Source organism: Carassius carassius, chromosome 19 (genome assembly GCF_963082965.1).
Source record: "Carassius carassius chromosome 19, fCarCar2.1, whole genome shotgun sequence".
In the NCBI taxonomy this organism is placed as follows: domain Eukaryota; kingdom Metazoa; phylum Chordata; class Actinopteri; order Cypriniformes; family Cyprinidae; genus Carassius; species Carassius carassius.
Genome location: NC_081773.1, coordinates 5,602,945 through 5,626,332, shown reverse-complemented (window position 1 = coordinate 5,626,332; position 23,388 = coordinate 5,602,945). Strand labels below are relative to the sequence as shown.

The 23,388-nt window shown below is 39.5% G+C and overlaps 1 protein-coding gene across 1 annotated transcript; it reads left to right on the top strand.

Moving 5' to 3' along the window:
* The first annotated feature begins 1,214 nt into the window (after nt 1–1,214).
* On the top strand, nt 1,215–22,107 carry stx19 (syntaxin 19). The gene is made up of 2 exons (XM_059499593.1): nt 1,215–1,439; nt 20,310–22,107. The coding sequence occupies exon 2, from the start codon at nt 20,407–20,409 to the stop codon at nt 21,295–21,297; it is 891 nt and encodes a 296-aa protein (XP_059355576.1). The 5' UTR covers nt 1,215–1,439; nt 20,310–20,406; the 3' UTR covers nt 21,298–22,107.
* The last annotated feature ends 1,281 nt before the right edge of the window (nt 22,108–23,388 follow it).

Below are 23,388 nucleotides of genomic sequence, written 5' to 3'. Positions count from 1 at the left end.
TTCAGGGGAGGGGTAACATATGATTTCTGACTGCCATAATTTAACTGTTGATACAGAAACTTGAAATCTGATTATGGTATTGCATTCGTACTCATAACAAAGCCACTGTTTACCTTTGATTAAAATACAGGAACTGTAATATTGCTTTATATTATTATAATTTTAAAATAACTGTTTTCTATTTTAATATAAATAAAAATGCAATTTATTCCTGTGATCAAAGCTGAATTTTCAGCATCATTCCTCCAGTCATGATCCTTCAGATATCATTTTAATATGCTAATTTGCTGCTCAAGAAACCTTATTATTATTATTATTAATAATGTAGAAAACAGTTGAGCTGCTTTATATTTTTGTGAATTTTTCACGGATAGAAAGAACAGCATTCATTTGAATAATAAAATAATTATTTTGTAACACTATATATGTCTTAAATGTCTCTTTAGAGAAAATTAATGTGCCCTTGCAATAATAATATCCATAATGCATCAGGATATAATTTATTTTAAAATTCTCATTATTTTCATAAGATTCTATAATTGTTTTATTACAATGTGTTTTTACTATTAAAATGAGTAAAAAGCTTATTTAGCATGAATACTGGTAGTTAGAAAATTAAACATTGACTGTTTATCATCAGACAAACATTAGACATTGCTCTTATCCCAGCTGTATTAATCACCATCTATTCATGTTTAAATGCACAAGTAGGCTATATCAAATCTAACAGAAATAACAGTTATCTCACTGTTTGCTTTCTAACGTTATCTTTCCACACTTCCTAAACAGGTTTGTCAAACTGTCTCACCCGTGTATTAATACTTATTTAACAACAAAAGCGGCCAATGACATTCTTCTTATTTTTACTAACCATGGTTCAGATGAATGTGCTACAATTATTGGAAATGATCAGGAAACTAAATATGGGTGCTAAGAATAGACACATCTGTGTAGGCCAGCTTTGTCAATAATAATTGCAGAAGTTTCCAGAGCTCATTGTTGTCTTATATACAATAGCGGGTGCAGAGGGTGAGGGCAACGCTTGGGTCACTGCATGTGCTCTTTCAATGCCTTTTTGAATCACGTCACCCACACTTCTCCTGTTTAATGAGCATCACCCTCCATCGGTCAAACAGATGTCTAACTGTGACTGGGGGTGTGGTTTAAACTGGCTTGACTAGATTTCCCAGGAGTCTGTGTTGTGTTTCTTTGATATACACTACAGTACATAACTGGCACCAGTGGAGCAGGGAGAAAACTCACACTTGCACATATTTGTGTTGCTGGGAGCTGAGAACATGCCAAGTGCTTCCTGAATGCTTCAACAGATCCTGCTTAGAGCTCACAAGTCCATTCCATAACACAGGGTTGACTAAAAGAATCTGGGCTACTCAAAATGAAGCAATATTCAACCATCCAGGGATTAAAAGCAATAAAAGGTAATGTTTTTTTTTTCTCCCATGTTTATCAGTTTAGTAGAGACAGAGAAAGAGAAAGCATGATATATTGATATCCAGGATTTAGATTTTTAAGAAACATTCTTCTGTAGATCAGTGGAAGATATGGAATACAGAAATTAATCATTGTTATCAAGTAAAAAAAAAAAACCTAAATACTGTTAATATTAAACAGTTGTTATTTGTTTGTGTTATAATTCATATATTAAGTGTTTTGTGTTCTCTGGTTTATATGCAACATTATGAATTAATTACATTGAATTATCACAGAAATGCAGTTTTACAACAGTGTGGTGTGATACATATGGAGACAATCCAAACAATCCAAATGCGGCAGATTAAGAAAGTTTTGTGTATGTGTGTGTGTGTGTGTGTGTATATATATATATATATATATATATATATATATATATATATATATATATATATATATATATATATATATATATATTGAAACTGGTAATGTATTATTAATAATTATAATAGATAATAATAATATACACATACACACACACACACACACATATATATATAGAACTGTAAATGTAATATAAAATAACAAACGCCAGTTAAAAATGATGAAAATAATTATAATTGAACACTACAGTTAAAATTATAATAAAATACTTTCTGTGTAAGTCATCAAAATAAGGGTATTTATTCAAATCTAATAAATAAATAAATAAATAAATAATAAACTATATATATATATATATATATATATATATATATAGAGTTCGATTTAGACCAGCGGAAGGAATTATATCAATATATCAGCCTGCATATCATTTAAAACATAAACTCATGGCTCATGGAAAGCAGAGACACTGATAAAATAAAGAGGAACCTTACAATTGAATATGATCTAGTTATTGCGAATTCAGTAAACCAACATAATCTGAAGACTGGATTAGAGATTGTTGTGCAATTCATAGGTGTGTGTGATTTCTTCGAGTGTCCTGCAGAAAACAAAGGCCACTCTTATATTCATAATCTTTCTCCCTAAGGAGCTTGGGTGGGCTGTTCTCACACACACACACACACACACACACACACACACACACACACACACACACACACACACACACACACACACACACACACACACACACACACACACACACACACACACACACATGCAACAGCAGTCTTTCCTGTTTGAAATCCTTCTAGTAACCGGATAGTCGGTGATTTGGAGCGCTCTATTTTACTTTCCTCAGACAAGTTCAGAATACCCAGCCCTTGGCGTTATGCTCACTTTCCAAAACCACAGTCCAGGCAGCTAGACTAAGGATAAAACATCAGCAGTCATGCATCTTACTTTTGGTGAACGAGCCAGTCAGTGGGATATTTGGAGGCAGATTCCAGTGAATGCTCATATATATTATGTTCAGTACAGTGTCAGAACAGACTTTATAAATTACAGTGATCATGATGAATGCGCAGCAGTGATATGTGGACTGGGAATACAGCACAGGTTTTGAATTAAAACCTGAGTTTAATCCTTCCTTTGACACAAGAGCTGCAGCTGAAGGCATAATGCATGGATAAGCATCTGACAAAAATGTGACCTTTACAAATATAGTCTGTTTTCTGTTACTCAATACCGACTAGGACAATTTTACTAGAAAAACACATGATCACACCAGGTTTGTTATTGTTAACTAAAATTAAAACTATTACAATTGTTAATGGAAAATAATCTATAAAATATATCAAACAAAAAAAGCTTAAAAAGTATTAACTGCTGTACTAATTATTATTTAACTATTATTTTTCTGTAAACAATTGAGCTGATTTCGATACTGATTGAATTACTTTTTAAACCCTTTAAGCAAGCTATAAGAAAGAATGAAAGTGTACAAGAACAGACAGTTTATTTGCTTTATTACAGGCTTAACTGGCCTTAAAGGAGTAGTTCACTTCCAGAATGAAAACTTTGGTATCCGAACAGTTGATAAGCACCACTGACTTGCATAATAGGAAAAAAAAAAATACTATGCAAGTCAATGGTGCTCATCAACTGTTCAGATACTAATATTTTTCAAAAAATCTTCAACAGAAGAAAGAAACTCATACGGGTTTGGACGTGGAGGGTGAGTAAATGATGATAGAATTTTCATTCCGGAAGTTAACTACTCCAGAATGAAACAAAACAAAACAAAACAAAAAAAGCATTTTAATCACAGTCCAAAGAACAGAACAGCAAAACATTATTTTGTGTATTTGGTGTAATGAAATGTGTTTATGCGGTTTAAGGTTCAAAAAACACAATATTTTCTACATAATGTACATTATTGTTTCTCCCCTATGCCCCGCCTTCTGAAACACTTCGATTTTAACAAGACTCGTCATTCTGAAAAGCGAGGTGTGCTCCGATTGGCCAGCTATCCAGTGCGTTGTGATTGGCCAAATGTTTCAAGCGTGTGATGGAAATGTTACACCTCTCAACATATACTGTTATGGCGTGTCCTGGTCAGAACACTGGCATGACAGGACAAAAACAATAAAACGAATTACAAACAAGGCAGTTGTTGTATTCAGTGGGGACATAATTACTGATTATAATGACTTATACTGTCTTTTTACGCATTTCATTGCATATCGCGAAGCGTTAACATAAAACCATGTCTGCATTTGTGATCTGAGAAACAACAAACAACAAGCGCTACCCTACACTGCTCAAAACTCACTGTTTGAATCATCAGTGGCAAATCCTTAACATAATTATAAATCCTAAAAAAATTAATTCATTATGATTAATTTATAACTTATTATAGTAAAACATAGATGCTTTTGGATTTAAATGTTTAACAAAGCATGCAAACAAACGGCCGCATTTATGATGTTATTTTGTGATCGCGCTAGTTTCCAGTGACTTATTTCATAATTTTCTGATAACTTCTCTTTGTTGGTGAAATGATGTGGTTGCGTGACGTTGTTCCCGAGAGGCGTGTAAAGGGGGGGGGGGGGGGGGGTTTAGTGAAGCGCGGCAGAGCTTGGAAACGCAGCGCTATTTTGGCCTCAGTGGTACAGGTCTGAGGCTATTAGCCCCACCCGGTCCGTTTAAAGCACTAGCTCGCATTTGACCGACAATGGAAAAGTGGCTAATAAAGACACAGGCTCAACAAGTCTGAAATATTACATGTAAAACATTCTTAACAATTACCACTTCAACAGCCTCAAAATAATTATGCTAGTCTTTATTACATGATGCTGTTTCCTTTAGGAAACTAATGTGCATTCAGTTTAACTGCGATAAATAAGATAACAAATTAACGAGTGTAACCGTAACCATAACAGTCTATTAACACCTCAAAAAGTGCAGATATTGTAAAATCTTATGTAAATATGACATAAGACACTCACATGGCATGGACATAAAAAATCTGAAGATTGTTATGAAAATGAAAAAAATAAATAAAAAATCTGACATGAAAATCTGTCTATGAAAACATGAACACATGATTAGGACAGGTTAGATTATGATTATGATCAAGCAATGTTATTAATAAAGGAGCAAGAAATATCTGCCTGAGGTGAAGAGTATACCAATAAACGGAAGCTAATTCTATGACACATCCTATGATAAATCAGATAACTGAGATACATATCAGACGTAACATTACAACTTGTATCAGCACAATAGGATGCTAAGTTATGCGTTAGACAGATAGAGAGAGCGCGCGCGCGCGAGCTCCCTCTGATGCGTTTTCATGACAGCGTGCTGAGAGATGGGCAAGGACAGATTTGACTATAGATTCCTATAAAGTAACACTGGGGTACAACTACCTCCAACATAAACTTCAAAATGTTGCAGAGCCATGAGGAGAGCTAAAGTCTCTTTCTCTATTGTGCTGTAATTCTGCTGACATTTGGAAAGTTTTCTAGAAAAATAACATACTGGGTGGTCCACTCCAAAAGCATCTTCTTGCAGGAGAACTGCTCCTACTTCAGTTGCACTGGCATCTATTTGCAACTGGAAAGGCAGGGTGAAGTCTGGGGCAGCAAGCACAGGGGCATTACACATAATGTCCTTTGCAGCAGCAAAAGCTTTGGCACACTCTGCACTCCATAGGAATTTCTTAAAGGGACTCAGAAGGTTAGTTATTGGAGAGACTACGGTGGCAAAATCCTCACAAAATCCTCTGTAGTACCCTACCATACCCAAAAATCTACGCAACTCTCATTTATTTATGGGAACTGGAAAGTCCAGGATGGCTAACACTTTAGGCTCCACCGGGCAAACTTGACCATGGCCAACTTTCTTACCCAAGTATGTAACGATGGCTTTTGCAAAGTCACATTTTGCCAGATTCAACGTCAACGAAGCTTCAGCCAAATGACTAAAAACCTCAGTAAGTGTGTCTAGATGGTTTTCCCATGTATCTGAAAAGATCACTACATCATCCAGATAAGCTTCACAGTTGGCTACTCCAGATAACACTCTGTGCACCACCAGATAACACATCAGACGCTGGAAAGTGGCTGGTGCGTTTCGCATCCCGAAAGGCCATTACAGAATATTGCAGGAACTTATCTGGAGTAACGAAAGCAGATATCTCATGCCCCGTTTCCACCGCAGGAACTTTACCCAGGAACTAGGGACTTTGGCCTGGTACTCGGTGTGTTTCCACCGCAGGAACCAGGAACTAAATAAAGTTCCGGGTAAAAAAATGCCCCTCAGAAAGTCCCTGCTGGCGAGGTGGTACTTTTTCAAAGTTCCGGAACTTTTGGGGGCGGGACTTGGCCACTAAACATCCTGATTGGTTGAGTTCACGCAGCTTTGGTGGAGTTCAACCACCATTTAATCGGATCAACATTTTCAAAATATTACTGTTATTGTGTCATGAAATGTAATTTTAAAAGTATTTCAGGCGAGAATGTAGTTGTTTAAAACTCAAATCTGTGGTTTATTTATAAAGACAGCGCCTATTTAAAAATATGTTTCGCCGATCTCAGAGACGGTCAGCTCGACGCGACCAGCGGGAGCTCAGTAATCATGTATCCGCCGAGAAGCAGCCTCACCTCGGCTAGAACTTCTGATGTCTCTTTAGTGGTTAAACATAAAATATAATTCAGCTGCGGGGTAAATCTAACAGGTTTTCTTTGGTCTGTATTCAATTTATCTATATGTTAAAATGAAAATAAAAAAGGCAAATCTATATAATATTTCGTTTCATTGTAATGGCTGTATATCCCTGAACTAAGTACATTTATGCAGCTGTTATTATGTTTAAATGAAAACGAAAGGAGGCAGTGGTATTTGATATCCTATTTCGTTTTATTGTAAATATACTGAGAGGAAAATTGCAGTAAAGCGAGTTGAGTTCGCGCAGCATTGATTGAGTTCAACCACCATTTATTCGGATCATGTTCAAAATATTACTGTTTTATTGTGTCATGAAATGTAATTTTAAAAGTATTTCAGGCGAGAATGTAGTTGTTTAAAACTCAAATCTGTGGTTTATTTATAAAGACAGCGCCTATTTAAAAATGTGTTTCGCCGATCTCAGAGACGGTCAGCTCCACGCGTGTGATCATCTATCCGCTGAGAAGCAGCCTCTCCTCGGCTAGACCTTCTGATGTGTGCCGCTGGCTCTGATGTCTCTTTAGTGGTTAAACATAAAATATAATTCGTTTTGGGTAAATCTAACATGTCATCTTTGGTCTGTATTCAATTTATCTATATGTTAAGATGAAAATAAAAAAGGCAAATCTATATAATATTTCGTTTCATTGTAATGGCTGTATATCCCTGAACTAAGTACATTTCTGCAGCTGTTATTATGCTTAAATGAAAACGAAAGGAGGCAGTGGTATTTGATATCCTATTTCGTTTTATTGTAAATATACAGAGAGGAAAATAGTAGCCATGGTCAGCTGACTGAAGTTATCAAGTATATGCTGCTGTTTGCAGATTTACTGGATTTGCGTCATCGCGGACATCACACTCCCGAGTCGAATGCACAAAGTCCGCACTACCGAGGATGCACGTCCAAAATCAGCGTACTTTGTATTCAGAAATGCGCGCAGACCTACGTAACCAGTCTATTTGCCTAATCTTCCCGGTACTTTACACCGCGGTGGAAACGCAGAAAGCAACAGGTCTGGGGGGGAAAAAGTTCCTGGTACAAATGTTCCGGGTAATTTCGGTGGAAACGCGGCATCAGAGGCCCGGTCTGTTAGTGGCACTTGCCAATAGCCCTTTAGTAAGTCAAGTTTAGTGATGTAGCGGGATGCACCAATTCGGTCCACACAATCCTCCATCCGAGGTAATGGGAAAGAGTCTGGTTTAGTAAGACTATTAACTTTGCGATAGTCTGTACAGAATCTATACGTAGTGTCAGACTTCTGTACCAGCAAACAGGGGGAGCTCCAGGGGCTTTGACTAGGTTGAACGAAACCATGCTGCAACAAGTATCGCACTTCCTCTCTCATTATCACACGTTTTAGGTGGTTAACCCGATAAGGGTGCTGTTTGACGACCGGAGTTTCCAACATTAATGTCATGACAAATGACAGTAGTTTGACTGGGGACATCTGAAAACAGCATAGGGAACCTACTAATCAGACACACAATATCTTCACGTTAACATGTAGAGAGGTGAGCAAGATACGTCTCTAGACTATTTAAAATGGCTAAGTTCTCAAGGCGTTCACAGGACACGTTCTCAATGCCCATACCTAAGCCATCCTGTTTAGGGGAGTATACAGGTGAACAAGCATCAGCAATAACAGGGGTAACACTGGAATCATGGAAAGTATTTGACTTCGCTAATGTAAAATATGCTTTCAGCATGTTTATATGACATACCCTAGTCTTTCTCTTACGATCAGGCATATTAACAACATAGTCTGTTTCACTCAGTTTCTCTTTAATAGAGTATGGACCAGCAAAGGAGAGTTCTGAATAGGGAGCAACACTAATACAGAGTCCCCTGGCTGGAAGCTGCGGCTTAGACTTTTGCAGTCAAAATGGGTCTTCATTTTAGCCTGGGCAGTTAACAAGTGACTTTTAGCAAAATCATGGGCTTGATTAAGTTTCTCATGAAAACAGCTGACATAATCCAACACAGACACTGGGCTTTGATTTGCAGACAGTAATTGTTCCTACAGCAGTTTAAGAGGACCCCTCACAGTATGGCCGAACACCAGTTCTGTTGGACTGAACCCAATTGACTCCTGTTTTGTTTCCCTGGCGGCAAACATCAGCAAGGGTAAGCCTTCAACCCATTCTTTCCCAGACTCTAAACAATATGCACGCAACATTGACTTAAGAGTCTGGTGAAAGCGTTCCACAGCACCTAGACTGTGTGGGTGATATGCGCTTGACAGCACATGACTAACACCTAACTCTTTTGCCACCTGCGCAAACAACTTTGAAGTGAAGTTAGTCCCTTGGTCCGTCTGGATGACTCTTGGTAACCCAAAAGTAGAAAGATACTTAACTAGTTCTTTAACTACAGTTTTAGCTTTTAAAGTATGCAGAGGCATAGCCTCGGGTAAGCGAGTCGCAGGGCACATTATAGTCTAGGAAAGACTATCCAGTATAAGGGACTGACAAGCCCCAGTGTCACGTAGAATCGAGACCGGGTATGCAGGGGAATCAGGGGAGAGCGAAACGGTTCCTCTTAACATAAACGGTTCGTAACCAGAGATGTGTGACGGCATAGAATTCTCAACAGCTGCAGCAGAGTGAATGAAAGCAACACTTTTAGTCTTTGTGCCAATTTTCTGCTTCCACGCTTTACAGTCCACTATTTTATGGCCAGGGTTGAGACAATAAAAGCATACACGCTTATCTCCAACACTGTTCGAGATGGTCTTATGGCCTCTTTCCAGTTTACCCCCTAAAAATCTGTCCCTCACACCACTCTCGGTAACAGGGGGCTGATTCTGAAACATACAGTTCACCGGAAAAACATTTTTGTGGGTAAGCACAAATTCATCAGCGATAACCGCTTCTTCAGAGAGTGTCACGATCTTCTGGTCGTTCAAATGAACAACTACACTCTCTGGCACAACATTTTTAAAATCTTCCAGTAAGATTAGTTCTTGAAGCTGTTCAAGACTCGAAATTTTACCAGCACCACACCACTTTTCAAAGAGGTTTTTCTTTTCTCTAGCAAATTCCGTGTATGTTTGATTGACTGTTTTCGTTAATCTTTTATAACGCTGACGATAAGCTTCTGGCACTAACTAATAAGCTCGGAGAACGGCTGTCTTAACCACTTCATAGTCCAAACACTGCTCAACTGACAGAGCAGAGCACACTTGCTTTGCCCTGCCAGCTAAGTTACACTGGAGCAATAGCCCCCACATATCTTTTGGCCACCCCAGCTTACCAGCTATACGCTCGAACACTATAAAATAAGAACCCACCACCATTTCTTTAAACGGTGGTACAAGCTTTATGTGCTTGGTCACATCAAAAGTGGAGTGAGACTCTTGAGGACCTGAGAAAAAGTGGTTCGCACACTAGCAGGGAAAGAGGGAAGTCTAGCATGCGGTACCGGGACAGGTTTTTGCTGTAAAGTCTCCGCCTCTATATCCAGGGAACGCAATTTAATATCTCTGTTAGCCTGTACCTCTAATGTACAAAGATTAACTACTTGAAGCTCTTGTTCCTGCTTCTTCAAGGCAAGATCTAATTCTTTAAATTTAAGCGCAAGCACAGGGTCAAAGCGTGGACTGGTAGGATCAATACTGGGAGGCAGACCAGCAAAAGAACCTACATCTGCAGTCTCAGTATTTTCCTCTATGTCTTCCGAATCGCTTGGCAGAATACCAGCAGTAACTAGCTCCATGTAAAGCTTATCTTTAATTACCCGTTTAGCAGCTTCTCTTGGAACAGTGATACTAAAAAAATCTGCTATCACCAGCAAGTCCTGCTTTCTGCATTTGTTATAGACTTCAATAGTAGGAGCTAAAGTAAACGCTGTAAGATCGAACTCCATACTCACCCTCCAAGAGGTCTCTTCTCTATCGCCCAAAAACGGAAACAGTCAAGCAAAGTAGAGTAAGAAATAATCTCTTTGAAAAAAAAAGTTTAAGACGAGCCCCCAAATATGTTACGTCCCCCTCTGTGTCTAGGGGTGACAAGGGGAGTAACATATGCTACTTAAGAAAAATTAACAATTGTGTCGGTGAACTTGCAAACAAAATAGTGAGAGAGAGTTGACTATCTGTAATCCCAGCACTCACACTCATGGAAACTCTTCAAGATTTTATTTACAATGTGAAGTCTTTGTACAGCATAAAAGGGTAAGGGAAAATTAGAGGTTTAACAGCCTGTTGTACTGGCTTTAGTGATTAGAAATTTGTTTCTTTTTTCTTCTGCCTGCAGATGCAGTAAGGAGGTGGGTGCCACTTTTATTTTATTAACGTATGCTTTTCTCCTGGTTTTGTGGAACAGTGAGGAAGTCAGGGAAGAGAAATGTTGTTGATTTTGATGTTTTATTTGCTAGGTAACTTAGATTACTTTGTTTTCAGTTAGCATCCCCTTTTTGTTTGTTATTTTGGCCTTAACCCCCTCCTGAAGCTACAAGCATCTTATTCTTTCTTTTTGAATTATCCATATTGTTAAACCTCTAATTTTCCCTTACCCTTTAATGCTGTACAAAGACTTCACATTGTAAATAAAATCTTGAAGAGTTTCCATGAGTGTGAGTGCTGGGATTACAGATAGTCAACTCTCTCTCACTATTTTGTTTGCAAGTTCACCGACACAATTGTTAATTTTTCTTAAGTAGCATATGTTACTCCCCTTGTCACCCCTAGACACAGAGACCTCTTGGAGGGTGAGTATGGAGTTCGATCTAACAGCGTTTACTTTAGCTCCTACTATTGAAGTCTATAACAAATGCAGAAAGCAGGACTTGCTGGTGATAGCAGATTTTTTTAGTATCACTGTTCCAAGAGAAGCTGCTAAAGGGTATTGATATTAAAGCAATATCATTATCGGGCATTGCTTATATGAGCATGAAACGAATCGATGATATGCAGCGATTTCAGCATAATTGTTCATGTTAATTAATCAGACGTAGACTAGCTCTTGCAACTTTTATCTGAAAAAAATTTGCAGATGCAGATGTGAACTTGACCGAAAGTGTAACTCGGATTGCGCTTTACAAACACGAAAGTACAATAAATTCACATTAGTGTCACTATCGTTATTTTTTATGTATTCTAATATTTAATTAATATTTTGGAATAAATTCGCTCCGCTGGAACAGATGTTGCAGGAACAGCCAGGTACCACTGGACAAGTATGCTTAGCTTTGTAAACCGATTCTCATTTACCTTCAACCACAGTTAAGGAAAACTCTAAACCTTCTCTGTCCCTGAAACTAATGGGCAGCAAATCTTTCACCACCATTTCAGCGAATAGCTTTGTCATCTTCTCAGTTCTGCCTGCGTTGCATTTAGGTCTTACGGCAAGTGATACAATGCTCGTCTGAGTTCTGTTCTGAGTTCTGAGCCCTGTTATCGCCAGATATGTTTACAAATTTTAGATGATAGCGCATTGTATTTGTTATAGATTTGTGTGACAGCTTGGCGCTGCACAGCTTACCCTGAACTGTATTTTCATCATTCTTCTCAAAGGGAAGCCAGCCATCACTACGTGACTTTGAGGCCATGATTATCCGTCTTCTTACATCTTTTGAGGCATCAAGTGGGAAGCTAACCAATCAGAGCTCAGGGCGCCGCCCAACGTGCTGCCATAACCAATCAAAAAAAAAAAAAAAAAAATTCTATCATCGTTTACGTGATCGATCATCGTTGTCGCCATCGAGTACTCGAGTACTTGATCACTGTTGCACATCCCTAGTTAAGACCACCGTTTCTGAGGCGAAAACGGCGTCCACATATTTTTCAATATAAGCTCTTTTTTTTTCTTTCATGAAATGTCAAAATACTCCCGGACATAAACAATGAATGATAACTTTACACTTTGAATCTGTACTTACCATAATGTCTTTCACTCGCTTCTCACTTCTTTCACGCTAAGAAAATGGCGACTTCTCGCACTGGAGACGAATGATTTTAACGTGACGTGTGTGCTCTCCTTCACGTCTGCGTTCCCAACCCAGCATCGCTGGGTTATAATCGAGACCAATTTTCAACTCAAACTTGGGTTAAAACAGCCCAATGTCCTACCCAGCAGTCTCAACCCAGCATTTGGGTTGAAAAAACAACCCAGTGTTTTTTAGAGTGTGTAAATTTTACATACCGTGAGTCAGAAGCACCAGACTGTCCTTGCAAAAAGTGAGGAACAGCTGGGGACTTGAGTGAAGAACAGCCAGGGGCAGAGGTGGGTAGTAACGAGTTACATTTACTTCGTTACATTTACTTGAGTAATTTTTTGGGGTAACTAATACTTTTCGGAGTATATTTAAAGATGGGTACTTTATACTCTTACTTGAGTAAATTTTTGGGGAAAAATCTGTACTTTTACTTCGTTACTGTGGGCGACGCTCCTCTCGTTACTTTATCTTAATGCAATAAATGTTATAAATGCTTCAGTTTATTCCAAACGCGCCGTCTACTCTTCTCTGGGCAATGAGCGATGCCCATTCGCGAATGATTCATTCTTTTGAGTCAATTCTGTTCAAAGACTTGATCAAACCAATTGGCAAACGAGTGAATAGGTTCATGAATCAGTTTGAATGAGTCGTTCAGTTCCCTGCCGCATGCGCTGAGAGTCTGAAGCGGTTCACTCAGAGTTGTAACGTTTAAGAACATCAGCAGCATTGAAAACGTGGCTGGAACTGCACTGAATTGAAAGCAAATCTGCAAAGGCTATTATTTGCTAGCGATTGAGATCCTTATTAGATGAACACCACGTGTGCTGTCTACTGTTTAACAGGTAATAACTTGGGCTAACGTTACATTCGATTACAGTACACGATACCACTGTGACATTAGTTTGTTGTACGTGTGTGGCTTATAACAGAGGGGAGTCAAGTTGAATGCAGCTTCCAAAAGACAAAAAACAGCCGATTAAGATTTTATTAATTTTAATACAATCACACCGGTGCAAGTACGTTCAGCAAGTCATATCATCAGCTGCTAAATTCAGATCTGTGATCGCTTGCTGGCGCTGAGCCAGAGATAGATGCGTTTATACAGCGCTGCTCATTATAACCAATCACACATGATTCTTTTGAGCTTATTAAAGCATTGGCCAATCACAGGCATTCAGATGAGTCATCGCTAAAATGCCGGTGCTTCCTTCACTCGCTTGCTGACCTGGAGACCTCTTTCTGGCGAATTCTCTCGTCAGAAACAACAAAGTGCAGATATGTGTATGAATCTTTAATTAAGATATTGATTTCACAGTGTTAACAGTTTCAGTGATTTTAATGGGAGTTTCTGAGAGTGATTGAAATCTAGACTGTCAGTGAAAATGATCTTTAATAATGTAAATGTTATTTGCTCTCTTTCTGAACAATGAAAGATTAGTAGCAATATTTATATCACATTAACTTTCAATGTTAAATTCACATTTAATATAAAGTCAGTCGTATTAAAAATATGTTATGGCATGACACCTATATCTGTTACTTAAGTAAACAGACAGGGTTTTTATAATAAATTACATAAATTGGAGTAAAGGCTGATGAAATATATACATTTATACATGCACACATACATTACATACATTTTATCTATATATCTAAATAAAAATAGGTTCAGTATATATGACCCAAAGTAACTAGTAACTAACTACTTGAGTAGATTTTTTATCCGATACTCTTTTACTCTTACTCAAGTAACTATTCAAGACTAGTACTTTTACTTTTACTTGAGTAAATATTTCTAGAAGTACTTTTACTTTTACTTGAGTACAGTTTTTGGGTACTCTACTCACCTCTGGCCAGGGGTTTGAGTAAGGAAGAAGTCAGGGGCTAGAGTGAGGAATGGCCCGCAGCTTGAGTGAGCTGCATCTGGCGGCTAGAGTGACGCACAAGCTGGGAGCTAGAGTGAGGAACAAGCCAGGGGCTTGAGTAAGGAACAAGCCAGGGGCTAGAGTGACGAACAAGCTGGGGGCTAGAGTGAGGAACATTCCGGGGGCTTGAGTGAGGAACAGCCGGGGGCTTGAGTGGGGAACAGCAGGGGGCTTGAGTGAGGAACAGCAGGGGGCTTGAGTGAGGAACAGCCGGGGGCTTGAGTGAGGAACAATCCGGGGGCTTGAGTGAGGAACAGCCGGGGGCTTGAGTGAGGAACAGCCGGGGCTTGAGTGAGGAACAGCCGGGGGCTTGAGTGAGGAACAATCCAGGGGCTTGAGTGAGGAACAGCTGGGGGCTTGAATGAGGAACAAGCCGGGGGCTTGAGTTAGGGAACAGCTGGGGGCTAGAGTGAGGAACAAGCTGGGGGCTTGATTTAGGGAACAGCTGGGGGCTATAGTGAGGAACAAGCTGGGGGCTAGAGTGAGGAACAAGCCGGGGGCTTGAGTAAGGGAACAGCTGGGGGCTTGAGCGAGGAACATCTGGTGGCTTGGGTGAGGAACATCTGGTGGCTTGGGTGAGGAACATCTGGGGGCTTGGTGAGGAACATCTGGAGGCTTGAGTGAGCGGCGGCCGACAGCTAGAGTAAGGAATAATCTGAGGGCTCGAATGAGAGGCAGCTGGTGGCTAGAGCGAGGAATAATCTGGGGGCTTGAATGAGGAACAAGCTGGGGGCTTGAGTTAGGGAACAGCTGGGGGCTATAGTGAGGAACAAGCTGGGGGCTAGAGTGAGGAACAAGCTGGGGGCTAGAGTGAGGAACAAGCCGGGGGCTTGAGTAAGGGAACAGCTGGGGGCTTGAGCGAGGAACATCTGGTGGCTTGGGTGAGGAACATCTGGTGGCTTGGGTGAGGAACATCTGGTGGCTTGGTGAGGAACATCTGGAGGCTTGAGTGAGCGGCGGCCGACAGCTAGAGTGAGGAATAATCTGAGGGCTCGAATGAGAGGCAGCTGGTGGCTAGAGCGAGGAATAATCTGGGGGCTTGAATGAGAGGCAGACGGTGGCTAGAGCGAGGAATGGCCGGAAAATTCGACGAAGGAGCGGCTTGGGGTTTGCGGCAACCACATGTAATGTCCCAAGGCTGGACTCCGCCTCATCAACAGTGAAAGCCAATCTGGCGATCCACAGCACAAAGTTGATGTATTTCCTCAGTGACCAGCACAGATCAGCTCTAGGCATGATAAAGCACATATCATGCTCTTTTAGAAGGCCAAAGATAGTAGTTTCACTTTCACAATGAAAGACACAGCTTCTCCACAAAATGGCAGCGGCAGCAACAGAAAGAATAAAATGTACGCCTTTTTTCTTTGCGTGAACATTTGGGTGGCGTTTCGCAAATCTTCCCACATAGTGACGTAGAGATGTGGGGACATGTTTAAATGAGGCGTTTTGGGGGGGCGTGGCAGAGTCTTAACTTTGATAAAGAATATCTCTTTTGATTTGATACTTTAGTCTTTGCAACTTTACAGACCTTTTTTATATACAAAGAGCTTGTAGCACTCCAAAATGAATTGAATAAAAAAAAAAATCACATTAAATGTCCCCTTTAAAGCAAACGGAATGGTATGACTGGCTGTAGATTTGTGAAATTATTCTAAAAACGCAAACTCACTCTCTGACAACAGGTGGCGCTTATGGAACTGTTGTAGTACCATTTCCTTGGTTACCGATGTAAACAAAGCAGATGCACGCTTATAAACACTTCTTTAAGGTAGGATGAAAGGAAAATGCCATCGCAACATTATTATTATTTCTTTTAAGACAATAACTTTTCTTCAGAGATAGGCTAGAATCATAGTCCCCTCCCATGATTCAGTGTTGAGTAGCATGGCGAACAGTGAGCTTGTACAGTATTTTCTGTTCCAGTGCGTCTGTCCACTAATCTTATGTTATATCAACGATAGATGATCTCAATTATATCAGAGGTCAGTGGTTGTGTCCCGCCTCTAGCCTCTGTTGACGTCCTGTTTGCAGACTTCGACAAAAGCATTTAATCTTAAACTTAAATTCATAAAGTATAAACTAAAATTAGGTTACAAACAAATAAACTGTAGCCTAAACATAGAAATAGAAGCTTATTTAAAATATGAATAAATAATAACGTTACTATAGTAGCAATATAAACAATAGGCCTAATGTTAGTAGGCTACTATGTAACACTGTGAAACAGATATATAACTTCTATATATTTTTATCATTTCCAAAGTTAAAATTGTTACTTGGAAATAAAATGTGTTACTTAACAATTATAGGGGTATGTTCATGGCCAAATTATTATTATTAACTTTTTTTATTTTATATTTATGAAATATAATATAAAAATTACATTTCTATTTTTTTTTTTTGCGTGCTTGAATTGCTTTTGTTTTTGTTTTTCATTCTCCCAAGAAACTTTGCCTTTACATGCAAAACTTTATATTCTTAGTGAGCATATGCAAAGCTTGGCGGAATGCTAAATATTTTCGAGTGAATACAAAAACACTGATAGGCCTATATATTTTTTTCCCATCACCATGTCACTTTAGGGGATCTGTGATGTTGTTTCTGTGAAGACTTGACCAATTAAGCTCCAAAGTTTTGGCATCACCAATGTCAAAAATAGCATTGATTATCATCTGATAATCCAGATTTAAAATCATATGGATTATGTGTGTTTTTAATTTATATATATATATATATATATATATATACACACACACACACAGTTGCAATCAAAATTACTCAACCCCTCAGAGACTGCAGTACTTTACAAATACAAGCTTTTCTGAAGATCCAGGATAAAATAAAATTGCATCTATAACAGTTCACTGGCATATTAAAAGTGATATTGTCAATATATAATGTAATATTTTTGAATTAAGATTTTTTAATAATACTGCTATGACATACTTATTCAACCCCTATTCAACATTGCTGTTTTTAAATCACTTATTTGCATGGTGGGGAATAAAACAGTCTCAAAACACAATTAAGCCTTTAACTCTATTAAAAACTCTATTAAAAACAGAATTGGCTTGAGCTGTTAGCCCATGCATGTGTTGAAGTTGAGTAGCAAAAATGTCAACAGAGATCTCACAAAAGTAAATATTGTATTACTTTAGAAAGACTAAGGCTATATGAAGATTTCCAAGACACTGAAAGTTCCTACAGACACAGCTCTCAGCCTTATTCCTTAGCTTAAAGTGTTTTTTTTTTTACCAGAAAACCTTTGAGGGTGTTGAAGAAAAAGCACAATATCATAAAATGTTTAATCAGAGCAACTGAGAAAAACCTGCAATGTACAGCCAAAGACTTGCAAGATGACCCGATGAAAGGACTCAAACCATTTCAATGCAGTGTGTAAGAAAAACACTAGACAAGTATGGCCTTCATGTTGAGACATCTTGATGAATACCACTCTTGATCTAGAAGAACAAAAGGCCAACTTGAACTTGATCAAATTAAATTTTGTAGACCTGTGGAGCTCTGGAGGAATGTTTTATGGAGTGATTTGACCAAACTGGAACTTTTGGGACCCATGGATCAGCGGTATGTCTGCTGCAAAACAGGCAAAGCTCATAAGCAGAAGAACACTATCTCCATCGTCAAACATGGAGGTGGATCAGTCCTGTTATGGGGTTTCTTAACTGTAGCAGGAAGTGGAAATCATGACTGTATGAAGGAAATCATGGATTCTTTGAAGTATCAGGCCATTTTGACAAGAATTGTGATGCCTTTGTTGCAAAGACTGAAGCTGATGATCAATGGACTTTCCTGCAGGACAGTCATCCCAAAGTACACATCCAAATCTACTACTGCTTGGTTCAGGGATCAGACATAGAATGTACTTGAGTGACCTGTTCAGTCTCAAGGCTTAATTCTCATTGCAAATATTTGGTTGAATTTGAAGAAAGCAGTAGCAACGTGAAAACCAAAGATTATCAGTGATCTGGAAGCTTTTTTCAGGCGTGGAATGGGCCAAGACTGTAGTAGAGAGGTGACAGAAGCTTCTAAACACTAACAGACAGCGTTTAATGGTGATTTTAAAGAATAAAAGATTCTGCACAAAGGGGGTTGAATAATTTTTAACATAAATGTTTAGAGCCAATTTGAATTTTATCATGATTCATCAATGTTCCATTCTCAGAAACACTCAAAATGTATTAACAAACTTTCTCTAATACTTTACTGATGCATTTGTTGAATTGATTTCATAAAATGTTGTTCACCGCAAAATGTCATAATGTCTTGCAGGTCAAGGGGGTTGAATAATTTTGATTGCAACTGTATATATATATATATATATATATATATATTAAAAGGCATGGTCACTTTGAAATACAGTTGTAAACAAAATTATTTTCATAAAACAAAAATGTATAAAACTAAATCATACAAAACAAACAAACAAAAAAAAAGACCCCTTAATTATTTGAAATAAAATAATATGAAAAGTATAAATAAATCTAACAAAAAAAACTTAATTATACTGACATATATAAAAAGACAAAAACACAACATTTCTGTAATGAATTAACCTTTGTATTCATCCGGAAGAAGGAGGCGGGAACCGGCGCACAATCAACAGAAAACTTTAATGATCAAAATAAACACAAAACAGCGCACCAGCCCCTCACGGACGAGTGGTGCGCATAAAATGAAACCAAAACACAACTAAAAGCCCAGGCCTGGTCCTCTCTCGTCCTTCACTGTCGTCGCTCCAGTTTTATATCCTTCCATCTCCTCCATGGGCCTCGAGACCGGTGGGTCGAACAGGTGTAGTTCATCTCCAATCACTCCACCGGCCTCGCTCCCATGTCCCTCGGCCACAGCACCACTGCTCGGCCCTCCACCAGCTGGGCGATCTCCTCCGCGGTGCCTGGCGGTGGCACTGGACGGCCCTCGGCGGACGGCACGACACTCCTCCGCCGCCCGGTGGACGGCGACGGCTCCTCCGGTTTTGGGCAGCCGGCAGGAGTCCCCCGTTCCGGCGAACGGCGCCGACTCCTCCGCTCCCTCACGGACGGCAGCCGTCTCTCCACATCGTGGGCGGCCGGTAGCGAGCTCGCCCGTCCCCGGCAACTCGCTCCAGCCCACCGCCTCGAGCGTCCATGGCGGCACACTCCTCGCCAGCTCGATGGCACCGCGGATTCACCACAGCGGCGAGGGATCTTCAGCAGCGCGTCCCTCCTTCTCCCGGGCTTCGGCACCATTGTAATGAATAAACCTTCCTATTCATCCGGAAGAAGGAGGCGGGAACCGGCGGACAATCAAAAACATTTTAATAACAAAATAAACACAAAAACAGCGCACCAGCCCCTCACGGACGACTGGTGCGCGCAAATAAAACCCAAAACACAACTAAAAGCCCAGGCCTGGTCCTCTCTCGTCCTTCACTGTCGTCGCTCCAGTTTTATATCCTTCCATCTCCTCCATGGGCCTCGAGACCGGTGGGTCGAACAGGTGTAGTTCATCTCCAGTCACTCCCCCGGCCTCGCTCCCATGTCCCTCGGCCCCGCCCCACTCGTCACAATTTCTAAATCATTAACTAAAATTATAATTAAAAAAGAGAATATAAAAATTAAATCAAGTAAAAAATAATAACAAAAAACACAATAGTAAATTATTATAATAACTGGGTGCAAGAAGAAAAAAACAGCATACAAGTTTGGAACAACATGAGGGTGAACTAATATTGACAATTTACTTTACAGGTGAACTTTCCTTTATAGGAAATTACATAAACCAGAAATTACATAGAAAAAACTGACACACACTAAAAATGAGGACCGAAAAGACAAAATGTGACAATACTGTTACTGTTATTGTTAACTCAATATCCCTTCTCTGGTTATTTATAGGATATGAGAAGCAGAGGAACATTTTACACACAGAAAACACTCAAATCTAAGAGAAAATCTGCCCTGGTCTTAATCAAGGTCGTCTGTCTCTGCAAACATGAAGGACCGCATGGAGGAGTTGCGTCAGCGAATGAAGGCCAGCGATAAGCTGGTGGACAACAACCCCTTCAACGAGGAGGAGGAGGAGGACATGGACCCGTCCTCTCTCATAGGCCTGCAGGCTGTGATCTTCGAGACAGAGCCGGTCCTGGAGAACTTCCTGAAGGAGGCTCAGAGCATTCGTGACAGCATCGAGGAGCTGAACTCTGAAGTCAGTAAGTTCAGCCAGCAGCAGAGCAACTTTGTGGCCACCATCAGGCGCCTCAGCATCATGAAAAAGGAGAGCAGCATGACACGAGACATCAAGCTGTTGGCCGAGAGCCTGCATAAAAGGTTAGACATGCTTTCCAAGCAGGCTAAGCAAACCGAGGCCGAGCTGGGCCCGGATGTCGCCACGTCCCGTATCCAGAAGGCCCAGCACGCAGCCCTCTTTCACCAGTTCCAGCAGGTAATGCGCCAACACAATGACTCGATCCTGAGCAAGCAGAACAAATGCAAGCAGTTCATCATCCGGCAGTTGGAGGTATCGGGCCGCGAGGTGTCCGAAGATGAGGTGGACGACATGATAGAGCAGGGCAAGTGGGAGATCTTCAATGAGAACATCATAGTGGATGCAAAGATCACCCGTACGCAGCTTTCAGAGATCGAGCAGCGCCACAAAGAGCTCCTGAACCTGGAGAGCAACATGAAGGACCTGCGAGATCTCTTTCTAGAAGTGTTCATGCTGGTGGAAGAGCAAGGCCACCAGATCGAGAACATACAAGCCAATGTGGAGAAGACGCAAGACTATGTAGCGGTCACGAAGGAGAAGTTCAAAATGGCTGCGAGATACAAGAAGAAGAACCCTCTCAGAAGACTGTGCTGTTGTTGCTGTCCTTGGTTCAGATAGCAGGGCAAGGCTGGCAGAATAAACCATGGGAACGTTGCTCGTTCATTGTGCTCTCCAGGGCTGAATACACTAACTGCAGACATTGACCTCTGTCTGATGAAGATAAAAAGCAAGGGCACAAAGCACTTTTTTTGTTGAAAATATTAAAACAGGAAGACTCTATACACTCTTAAAAATGAAGGTTCCAAAAGGAGGTTTTCACAGCGATGCCAACGAACCTTTGGGTGAACAGTTCTTATAAGAACCATTTTTTTCTTATTGTAAAGAACATTTTAAGAACCTTTCTCCACTGTAAAGAACCTTTTGTGGAATGAAAAGATTCCATGAATGGTAAAGGTTCTTTGTGGAACCATTGATGCCAATAAAGAACCTTTATTTTTAAGAGTGTTGCAATGTAGACTTTTAGCTTCAAATGGTTACAGATTTCACAAAAGGTTATTATGTTTTGTTACATTACATAAGTTATGTAAGAGTTAATCAAAGGTAAATTTATTTTATATTTATTATTGTGGAAAAGGTGCACTATTTTGGAAGTTGCCAATGTATTTAGCTGACTTCAGTTTTTTATGTCAGAATTATTTAAAATTTGTCTTTACTAATGTATTGTCTGCATTATGTTGATCAAATATCTAAGCTAAAAATAGATATTCTGTAATAAGAGATAAGACTAAGCAAATACGTCCTTTTTTTCAAGCAAAAGGACTTCTGAAAGATTTCTGCAAGGTTTAAACTTTTTATGCGTTTTGGTTTTTCATTAAGCTACACAACAATCGCATATTAGGGGCCTGAAATGCAAACTTTTGAAATTGTGTTTCAAATCGCAGATTTTTTTAAACGTTTGAATTTACTTCCCAATTGTTAAAAGAGTATGTTCTATAGAACGAATGAAATAAGTCAGAAAATAAATATAGCCTATGAATGTGTCGTTTTTCCAAAAACTAATACTTGAATGTTATTAAAACTTGAAATGTACTTCATTTGACTAAATTATTTTTTAAAAAGAAACTATTATGTTGTTTTATTTCAAGCTGCATACAGTGAGATTGCATTGAATGACTGGAGTCAGATGGACATTGTCAAAGCAGGAAGTCCTCATAGAAAAAGAAGCAGCAAGTTTAAACGCATTGGACAACATGGCCATCTGTTGACAAGTACTTGAAGTACAAATTGGCCTTGATTTTTTAAGGACAAAGCACATGCACACATTCCTTTGACTACATTAGTGAGGAGGAGGACATCGTATACAGTATAGCATACGCAACATGGAGGATACTGTATTTGCTAAACCCCAACACTGACTATTTAATGTGTTTATTTATTAAGCTATTTCCCTTGTGATGACCATTGATCCCCAATATGAATAATAATAATAATAGAGAGAGAGAGAGAGAGAGAGACTTGAACAAACAACATCCCACGTGAGTCTATGCAATTGCAAAAATGTCCCTGATTTTCATTTGACCTCAGCATGAAGTCTATTTTAGAGAAGTCCATGTGGGACATCACTGAACAGGTAATGTCACAGAAGTGAAGTATCATTATGTTGAAGACTACAAAGACGTTTCGAAGTACTTCTGAAGTAAGCAGACAGAGCACCCTCCACACTTTGAATCATCATCCGAGTCAAAGGTCAACTGTCTAGTTATGTCAATCACAACACTTAAGTATAATCACACAAAGAGTCTTTAAAAGTGCAGTTCACTCAAAAAGACAACGTCTCTCATAAGGCGACGCTAGTATTTTTCCGAGGGACACTAAAAGAAAACTATTTTTACTTATAATACCTGGGTAAATGATGACAGAAATCTTAATTTGGGTAATTCATCAGCATACAAAGATCTGTTGAAGCATCTTGCTCGTCTTGTGGAGCTGCTCGAATGCAAGTAAGTTAGCTCGTGGCTAATAGTTATATAATTCAAAGGCAAGTTTTGTTTTCATTGCATCAGCTCTTTATAAAACGTTAGCGTCTTTTCGCAGTCCAGAAGATCTTGTAGGCTACTCTTCATGTGACTGTAAAAGCTGATGGACACTAGATGGTGCTCCAACAGAAGAGATTGAATCTACCTTCACAACACTGCAGCAGCTGAAAGA

Bases quoted from the DNA above. Each gene is read 5' to 3' on its own strand.
- stx19 (XM_059499593.1), top strand. From the start codon at position 20,407: ATGAAGGACCGCATGGAGGAGTTGCGTCAGCGAATGAAGGCCAGCGAT.